Consider the following 9,963-nt stretch of genomic DNA (forward strand, 5'->3'; position numbering starts at 1 on the left):
AAAAGGAATAGAAGGGTAAGATTTAAAACGAGAGGGAAGGAGAGAGAGAGGGAAGGGAAACTTAGAAAAGGGAAGTGAAAGTTAAGTAAGAACAAAAGGAAAAAGGAAAAGGGAAGGAAAAAGAAATGAAGATTTAAAACAAGAGGGAAGGAGAGAGAGAGGGAAGGGAAACTTAGAAAAGGGAAGTGAAAGTTAAGTAAGAACAGAAAAGGGAGAAGAAGGGAAAAAAAAAGAATTATCACGCATCACTTCTTTGCAAACTCCCTCAACCCTTCCCCCCCTCCTTCCCCCCCCCCAAAAAAAAGCAAATCTAGAAGGAAAAATAAAAACACACCCGGTCACACATACATTTATACCATCATTTAATATGCGTTAGGTCAGATCAGGTCATATTCCTCTTCCATTAGGTCACTTTAGGTCAACAGGAGGAGGTCAATGCTCACACAGAAGACAGGTCAGGGGTTGGGGGGTCACAAGGGAGCAGACAGGTGGTGGTGATGGGTGTGCAGGTTACAGGCAGGAGGAAAGTCGAACAATCCAGGGCAGGCGGAAGGCAGGTCAAACAGTATACAGGTCACCAGAGCAGGCAGGAGACAGGTCATACTGCTTCCAGGTCACCAGGAGAGGCAAGAAGGAGACAGGAGGCAAGTCATACATCTCACAGGTTACTAGGGCAGGCAAAAGACAGGTCAAACAATTTACAGGTCACCAGAAATTCAGAGGGTAGGTCAAACATCTTACAGGGTTGCCAGGGAGAACAGGAAGGGGACAAGGAGCAGGTCAAACATCTCACAGGTCACAACTCACACAGAAGGCAGGTTAAACATATTACAGGTCATCAAAGAGGGACAGGAAGGCAGGTCATATGTTACAGGCCACCACTCACACGAGAGGCATCTCAAACATAATACAGGCCATCAGTAGACACAGGAAGGCCGGCAGATGGCACACTAAAGACAGGTCACACATTTACAGGTCACCAGAGCAGGCAGGAAGGCTACAAGGGGAATATCTCTTACAGGTCAAACACAGTACAGGCCATCCGAGAAGAGACACAGGAAGACAGGTAGGATACACGCAGGAGGCAGGTCAGACAGGCGTGTACCCGGGCAGGCCGAGGATGAAGGGGTGCTCCTTGAAGACCCCTCGTATGGTGGCGGCGGCGCAGGCGGGGACGGGGCCTTGCACGTCCTCCTCGAGCTGGCCGTGAAAGAACTCGACGAAGGCGCGGAAGGCGGTGAGGCGGTACTTCCTGCAGGAGGGAGGAGGTAGTGAGGAGAAGAGAAGATGGGTTGAGAGGGAATAGAAGAGGTGAGGGTGAGGGGAGGGTGTGGTGGGGGGGTGAGGGAGGAGGATGCATATGGTAAGGAACAACAACAACAACAACAACAACAACAACAACAACAACAACAACAACAACAACAACAACACGCCACACCCCAAATTATTGCCGAAGTTACCGAAGAAGTATGATTAAATTTAGTTATAGAGGCTTCTTGATACACTCCCTTCTTGAAAACATTTGTCGTTGGAAGGAAATATAGAAAACCAAAAAATGAGAGTGAAGATATTGTTTAAATTCTACCTGATTAAGTTGGACCGCATAAGGATAGAACAAAGTAAAACAGAAAGCATTTGTCGTAGAAAGGATATGAAGCAGAAAAATGTGAGAGCTGGGAGTGAATATACGTAACTCTTGCATTAGTCAGTTGGACCACAAAGAGATAAGATGTGATAGACTGTTCCCATCTTGAAAGCATTTATCGAAGAAGGAGAAAAAAAAATGAGTGAGAGATTATTCAAGATACATAACTCCTGCATTAGTAAGTTGGACCACAGAGAGATAAGATACGACAGCCTCCTTCTTTAAAACAATTATCAGAGAAAGGAGGAAAAATCTAGAAAGTGGGAGATTAGAATGAAAACACATAACTCCTTCATTAGGAAGTTGGACAGCATAGGAAGAGGAAAGAATAGACAGTCCCCTTCTTGAAAACAATTATCAGAGGAAGGAGGAAAATCTAAAAAGTGAGAGATTAGAATGAAAACACATAACTCCTTCATTAGGAAGTTGGACAGCATAGGAAGAGGAAAGAATAGACAGTCCCCTTCTTGAAAACAATTATCAGAGGAAGGAGGAAAATCTAAAAAGTGAGAGACTAGATTGAAAACACATAACTCCTTCATTAGTAAGCTGGACAGTATAGCGATAGAACAGAAAACAGACCCCTTCTTGAAAACAATTATCAGAGGAGGGAGGAAAAACAGAAAAAAGTGAGAGATTAGTCAAGATGCATAACTCCTGCATTAGCAAGTTGGACAGCACATGCAGGTATAGAAAACAATACAGTCTTATGAAGCAAGGCCGCGAGGGTGAGCGGGGGCGAGGAGGAATGCATGCAGGCAGTAAATTCAGAGGGCGAGAGAGCATCAAAATATTTATAAGAGATAGCAAGGGAAGCAACACCGCGGCGCCCCTTTGTGACACTGAATAGGAGAGGGTAAGGAAGGATCCATTGTTTGTGGTGGGGGGAGGGAGAGAGTGTGAGGTGAGGAAGACGAAGGAGGGAGAGAAGAGGTGAGGGCGTGAGGAGTGAAGGAGGTAAAAAATGAGCAAGGAAATTCCATCTCTCTCCCTTTCTCTCTCTTCTTCTCTTTCTTTGTCCCTCCTCTTCATCTCTCTCTCTCTCTTTTTCTCTCTCTTCTTCTCCCTCTTTTACATCCCCTCATTCTCTCTCCTTCTCTTATTCTCTCTCTCTTCCCCTCTTCTTCCTTATCTTCCTTTCTCTCCCTTCTTCTCTTCCTCTCTCTCTTTCTCTCTCTCCTTCTCTTTCTCTGTCCCTCCTCTTCATTTCTCTCTCTCTTTCTCTCTTCTTCTCCTTCTTTTACACTCTCAATCTCTCTCTCTCCCTCTCTTTTTCCCTTTCTCTCTCCTTCTCTTTTTCTCTCTCTCTTCCCCTCTTCCTTATATTCCTTTCTCTCCTTCCTTCTCTTCCTCTCTTCTTTCTCTCTCTCCTTTCCATCTCTGTCTCTCTTCCCCTCTCTTACTTCCTCTTTACTTTCCTCTCTTCCTTCCTTCTTCCCCCTCTTCCTCTCCCTCCCTCTCTTCCTTTCCATCTCTTCTTTCGTCTCTTTCTTCCTTTCTTCCCTCTCCTCCTCTCCTTCCCTTTCTCCTCCCTCACACACTCACTGGTAGCTCGGGGCGTCCTCATCGTCCTCAAACAGCTTGGAGTCCCTGCTGTGGAGTGCCTTGAGGGCGTAGGGGTTGAGGCAGACGGAGGTGAAGAAGGGATGCTCCACCAGGCAGTTAATGGGCCGCCGCTCCTCGCCCGCGCCCTCCCCCAGCGCCCGCTGCCACGCCTCCTCGTCCTCGTGGCAACAGTAACACTCCTCCTCGGTTTGCACGCGGACACAGTTTTTGCAGTGACACCTGAAAAGAGGAAGAAAATGTGGGTTAGTGTATGTAAGAGAATGGAATTTGAAGGGAGACTTGACTTGATAATTAAATGGGTATGTTTCTCCATATATTGACGTGTCTTAGTACCCTTCAAACGTCCCATAGTAGATATAGAACTAATAGTAACTGAGGTTCATGGCGGGTATCTTGAAATACTTAATAAAACGTTGCTTGGAGTATATGAGAGAATGGAATTTAAAGGGATACTGACCAGATGTATGAGTGGACTTGTTTATCTTAATATCTACGTTTCTAAATATTCTTCAAACTTCCCAGAGTGATAGAACACTACTTTTGACTTGTTTTTTTTTACGATATCCTGAAATAAGTAATAAATCGTGCTTGGCTGAGTGTAGGACAATGAAATTTAAAGGGTTACTTAACTGGATGAATGAGAGGGTGTGGCTATCTGAATATTACGTGTTTGTGTCCTTCAGACGTCCTAGAGTAAACATAACACTAATATTGACTTGATTCGTAATTTTAGAGGATATCCTTCTAATCTATGCAAGCCTACTGTCTTTCAGGTCAGGTCAGGTCAGGTCATAGATCGGTACAGTCAAACGCTTCCGCCTCCCACATCAACTAATTACAAGGGCCAAAAAGGAGATCAGTGGGGTTCTAATGAGTGGTATTTTAGGTCCATGGTACAGAAGAAGAGTCCAACTACCATCAGGGTCGGGTCATCTAAACTCTGAAATGCCCCTACAGTCGGGTTCTAATGAGTGGTATTTTAGGTCCATGGTACAGAAGAAGAGTCCAGCTATCATCAGGGTCGTAAACTACCTCTGGAAATGCCCTAAATCCCTACGAAAAAGGTGATTAGTCGGGTTGTAATGAGTGGTATTTTAGGTCCATGGTACAGAAGAAGAGTCCAACTACCATCAGGGTCACTAACTACCTCTGGAAATGCCCTAAATCCCTACGAAAAAGGTGATTAGTCGGGTTGTAATGAGTGGTATTTTTGGTCCATGGTACAGAAGAAGGGTCAAACTACCATCAGGGTCACAAAACCACCCCTGGAAATACCCTAAATTAGTCGGGTTCTAATGAGTGGTATTTTAGGTCCATGGTACAGAAGAAGGGTCAAACTACCATCAGGGTCACAAAACCACCCCTGGAAATACCCTAAATCAGTCGGGTTCTAATGAGTGGTATTTTTGGTCCATGGTACAGAAGAAGGGTCAAACTACCATCTGAGTCACAAAACCACCCCTGGAAATACCCTAAATTAGTCGGGTTTTAATGAGTGGTATTTTTGGTCCATGGTACAGAAGGGTCAAACTACCATCAGGGTCACAAAACTACCCTGGAAATGCCCAAAATCCCTCCGAAAGCGCCGAAGGAATAGGACCCAAACCAGCGTTGCTAGATTATCGTACTCAGCCTCTTATGTTTGCCGATTTCCGACCCCAAAACTACCTCCTCGACCCCAATAACTGCCTTCATATATAGTTATCGTTAAAATGGTTAATTATTGGTGTTTTTTGACAATAGCTATGGCGTAGAAACCGATAAATACGAGGCTCTGAGTACGATAACCTGGCCGGTGACCCAAACTCTCCCCACACGTATTTCAAGAGTGTTCCTCACCAGTCTATCCGTCCCACTCTCGACTCGCGTTCGTCTCCAGGCCCGGGGATGAGGGGCGTGACCTCATGCTTGTGTTTCCTCTTCACCTCGTCCTTACTCTTCCCCCGCATCATGTCACTCAGGCTGAACTGTGGGAACGACATGGGCGCAGCCTTGGTATACTTGTCACATCTACGAATTACTTTGTTCATATATTTGTCTTCTGCCGCTCTCCCCTTCGTGATCTTCATTAAGAGTCTGTTAAGTGGAGAAAAATAGTTACACGCCTGAAAACATCGAAGGAACCAGCAAAAACTATCAAAAATCAATAAATTTGCTAATGAGTAAATAAATAAACGTACTGAAAGGAGGTCAAACGTCAAACTCCCCTTCGTGTTCTTCATTAAGAGTTTGTTAAGTGGAGAGAAATAGTTACACGCCTGAAAACATCGAGGGAACCAGCAAAAACTATCAAAAATCAATAAATTTGCTAATGAGTAAATAAATAAATATACTGAAAGGAGGTCAAACGTCAAACTCCCCTTCGTGTTCTTCATTAAGAGTCTGTTAAGTGAAGAAAAATAGTTACACGCCTGAAAACATCGAAGGAACCAGCAAAAACTATCAAAAATCAATATATTTGCTAATGAGTAAATAAATAAATATACTGAAAGGAGGTCAAACGTCAAACTCCCCTTCGTGATCTTCATTAAGAGTTTGTTAAGTGAAGAAAAAAAAAGTTACACGCCTGAAAACATCGAAGGAACCAGCAAAAACTATCAAAAATCAATAAATTTGCTAATGAGTAAAATAAATAAACGTACTGAAAGGAGGTCAAACGTGGAGCATACAGTAAATATATTGAAAGTAATATAAAAAAAAAGATATTAACCACAAAACTAACATCACAACATCGAAGGAACTGGTAAAAATATATAAAAAAAATCAGTAAATAGAGAAGTAATTAAATGGATAAATAAACTTACTCAAAGCAGGTCAAACGTAGAGAATACAACAAATATATCCAAAGCAAATATAATGAAAGTTGACCTAAAAGCAAACTGATAAGCAACAAATACCACAAACTGTCATTACTAACACAAGGGAAGATACTCAAATAATCACTATGACTTACGTGCAGATTCGTATAACATCACATCATGGAGAGGAAAACGGGAAGAACAATATATACAAAAATAGCTAAATAAACAAATCCATGCTTCTCCACGTCACCAATCTGTCACACGGCCACCACACACCCTCCTGACAGACCAGAGTGCTGTAACTTGGCTCACATTTTGGTATCACTGATAACCAATCGCCTTATCGCCTTATCTCAGTATCCTGCTTTTGTCTCTTATCTCCCTGCATCATCATCATCAGCAGTGTCATCATCATCATCATCATCATTGTTTCATTCTTCGGTACGGTGCAAATTACTGGCATTCACATCTTTGTATGGACGTTCGTGCTAGCGTTGAATTACCGGAAAATGATGGTAATTATTTGGTGAAAGGGAGGTTACGTGTTATGTAGATGAGGTAGATAATATGGAAAGGTAAAACTTGATACGGTAATTGCGTGTCTGTGGAGGTTGAGGGGGAGGGGGAGGGGGGGCTAAAGAAGTTCATCTTGTCCACTAGTTTTTGTTTTTCTTTCTTTGTTGCTTATTTATTATTCATTCATCTATTTGCTGTTTTTATCTGCGTTCATTATTCATATCTCTGCTGTTTTCACCTGTGTTCATTACCTGTGTTGTTGTTGTTGTTGTTGTTGTTGTTGTTCCTCTTCTGCTTATTGTTGTTCTTGTTCTTGTTCTCGTTCTTCTTTTTTTTCTTCTTTTTCTTTTTTCTTCTTCTTCTTCTTCTTCTTCTTCTTCTTCTTAATTTGCAGGTAAGGCTGTTGAAGGATAGAGTTAAGAAATCCTCGTTTAGTTTTCAAGTGTTTATTAAGCGTTGTTGTCATAACAAATTTGTCTTTTCCCGTATATTACATTACCCCTCTCTCTCTCTCTCTCTCTCTCTCTCTCTCTCTCAGGAATGATGTCATGACTTCAGATATCGATTAACAGTGTCAGGAATAACATCACAAGTTTCGGGAATAACATCACAAGTTTCGGGAATTTTGTCACCTTTAAAAATTACCCCAAAGTCTCAGAAATGTTTTATTCTTTATTTTTCTCTCTCGTTTTATCATTGTGACGCCACTTCCACTTTTTGTTTTCCTTTCTTTTCTAATCTTTCACAATGGCAAGCCCTGTGACGGGTTTGTTGTCGTCCTTTTTTCTTATCTTTCTTTCTCAATGGCAAGACGCATCCGTTCTGAGGCGCCTAAGAAAGGAAAACAGAGATAGGGACCTTCGACTTTCTTTATCACGGGATGGAGTAAACAAAAGTCGGAGAGGTCATTCTTAGGATGGCTCACATATATCTCTCTCTCTCACCTTTCAACATCATTCACCAGCTTCTATGAGAATATATATATACACACACACTCACATCCTCAACCCCCCTCACCTCCTCCTCCTCCTCCTCCTCAAATTTTCCGACTTACTTTATCAAGGGATGGATGGAAAGGGCATTCTCAAAATAGCTCATCTCTCACCTTCTCACATCCTCCAGCCAGCTTCCACACCCCCCCTCTCACATCCCACTCACTCTCAGCCCCCCCACTCACATCCTCTCACACGACATTGGCCCACATCCTCAAACATTTCGGGGTATACGCACTAACATTTAATAAGGCTTTCGTAGTTGTTAGAGTACTTCCTCCTGAAAATGATTTATCTTTTTGGCCACTCTACTCTATTCAGGAGCAGTAAGTATGTTTTTTTTTTTTCATTATTGTTGTTTTTTTACGCCCTTGCACTGTCTCCTCTGCTGTATAAAAAAAAAAAATAAATTAAACTTCCACGGGTAGTTTTGTGTGCCTAGTAACAGTTCGACAAGGCATTGCACCATGAATGTGAAAAGCACTCTTAAGAAATCAACTAATCTCCTCTGTGACCTTGAGAATGCATCTGAGAACAGTATAAAATATGGATACTTTAGACGTCTCGAGAGCATCAGTGCTTTTTATTCCACCTCGAGAATGCAGGCTCAAGAGGCTAGATTCTAAGCTCCCCAGGTGGATTAGCTCATTCCTAGCATTCACTGGGTATAAGGTGAAGTCTGTCTGGCTGCGCTGCGCCGACTTGCCACGTAGAGTAGGGAAGGGAGAGTGGACCAAGGAAAGGAATCCATCACCATCGTCTTCCTCAAACAGCTCTGCCTATTGTCCATATTCTTCGTCTCTCGCTCCCATCACGACTATTTCCCAAGGCCACAGAGAAGATTATCCGGGTTTTCATGGGTTGTTTTCCAATTCATGGCGCAGAATTCGTGTAAAACTATCACCAGGATCACAAAACAGACCATAAAACTCACAGAGGCTTTTCAAATAGGGGAACTGAGGCGCCGAAACGTTAAAAAATGCGGGCTATGTGTGTGATATAGATCTTGTGTGTGTGTGTGTGTGTGTGTGTGTGGCATGAGTGGGTAGGTCGTCTTCTTTTTTTATAGTAGAGGAAGCAGCTCAAGGGCGAAACATAAAGAGACAAAAAAATCCGCCATGTACTGCTCCTGTACAGACAATAGAAGGAGAGGCCACAAAGAGAGGGTCAATGTGGAATGTTTGCATAGGTATAAAAATTGTTAGTATTGGTATAGAACGTGTTTGTATAGGTGCAGAAATTGTTTGTATTGGTATAGAACATTGGTGCTCAACCTTTTTTGGGTGGTAGGGCCACATTAGATGGGCAATGTGTGATGAGGGCCTCGTATTGCCTGCAATGTGAATACGCATAGTAATTAATATATTCTACACACTGATAACACTGATTATGTTGTGTATATATTGTAACCTTCCGGGTAGAGTCGTAATCAAAACACTTCTCACATAAATTGCAGGTCATGGGGAAATGGCCAATTATAAGCTACAGTAAAGTGAAGACCTGTAATTATACAAGCGACAACATTTCGCTGTTGGGCAGGGAGAGGAGACACGTGGAGCGGCTGCGGGGTGCCGGGAGGGTGGGCTAGGAGTGGATGGGCAACGGTGGGGAAGGCTAGGAAGGGAGTGGCTGGGTAGGAGAGGGGTAGGGAGCCAGAGACCAAGACTGATTGAGAGGATAAGTGGGGAGATGAGAGGGCAGGGGCATGAGCGTAGGGAGTAGCCAGGCAGGAGAGAATTTCCAAAAAAAGCCTTGATTAGCCTGTTTTCAAGGGAAAAAGCCAAGGCGCCAAGGTCCCAGCTCAAAAGCCAAGATCTAATAAAAAATGCCAAGGAGCGGCAACGCTGGGCACGTCAACAAAATCAGTGAGGCTAGCCAGCATTCAGGCTGCCAGATGTGCAATAGCCTTTTTATCATTATAATACTATAACCTCATAAAGTTAACATATAATAACATATTCAGTAATATCAACCATAATATAATTTATATTGCTGCATATCATCAAAATTAAATGTGAACAAACAGTACGTATTATGATTGTGATAAGTAGGCTATTTTTGGTTACTTGCCGAGGGCCGCATTAAACTTCCTTGAGGGCCGCAAACGACCCTCAGTGGGTTGAGGACCACTGGTATAGAGCGTGTTTGTATAGGTATAATAATTGTTTGTATTGGTATAGAACGTGTTTGTATAGGTATAATAATTGTTTGTATTGGTATAGAACGTGTTTGTATAGGTATAATAATTGTTTGTATTGGTATAGAACGTGTTTGTATAGGTATAATAATTGTTTGTATTGGTATAGAACGTGTTTGTATAGGTATAATAATTGTTTGTATTGGTATAGAACGTGTTTGTATAGGTATAATAATTGTTTGTATTGGTATAGAACGTGTTTGTATAGGTATAATAATTGTTTGTATTGGTATAGAACGTGTTTGT

The 9,963-nt window shown here is 42.4% G+C and overlaps 1 protein-coding gene and 1 long non-coding RNA gene across 7 annotated transcripts in view; one reads left to right on the forward strand and one right to left on the reverse strand.

Annotated features, from left to right (window-relative positions):
• Positions 1-337: 337 nt before the first annotated feature.
• LOC126980389 (uncharacterized) lies at positions 338-6,313 on the reverse strand. Of its 5 annotated transcripts, XM_050830266.1 has the most exons (6): positions 6,165-6,313; positions 5,545-5,593; positions 5,051-5,287; positions 3,191-3,430; positions 1,106-1,252; positions 338-603 (listed from the first exon to the last, which is right to left on the reverse strand). In XM_050830266.1, the coding sequence occupies exons 3-6, from the start codon at positions 5,278-5,280 to the stop codon at positions 471-473; spliced, it is 750 nt and encodes a 249-aa protein (XP_050686223.1). In that variant the 5' UTR covers positions 5,281-5,287; positions 5,545-5,593; positions 6,165-6,313; the 3' UTR covers positions 338-470. The 5 variants fall into 5 exon arrangements, 4 of the variants coding, with proteins under 4 accessions (XP_050686223.1, XP_050686226.1, XP_050686222.1 ...); XM_050830269.1 differs by lacking the exon at positions 5,545-5,593 and having other exon boundaries at positions 5,051-5,178; XM_050830265.1 differs by lacking the exon at positions 5,545-5,593.
• Positions 6,314-7,035: 722 nt separating this feature from the next.
• Positions 7,036-9,963, forward strand: part of LOC126980395 (uncharacterized) — a 4,208-nt gene continuing 1,280 nt past the window's right edge. The window contains exon 1 of one of the 2 annotated variants that reach the window (XR_007733165.1): positions 7,036-9,963. This exon is cut by the window's right edge and continues 88 nt beyond it. This is a non-coding gene — a long non-coding RNA (uncharacterized LOC126980395). The other variant, XR_007733166.1, reaches the window with a different exon arrangement.

Source organism: Eriocheir sinensis, chromosome 44 (assembly GCF_024679095.1).
Source record: "Eriocheir sinensis breed Jianghai 21 chromosome 44, ASM2467909v1, whole genome shotgun sequence".
NCBI classification, from domain to species: Eukaryota; Metazoa; Arthropoda; class Malacostraca; order Decapoda; family Varunidae; genus Eriocheir; species Eriocheir sinensis.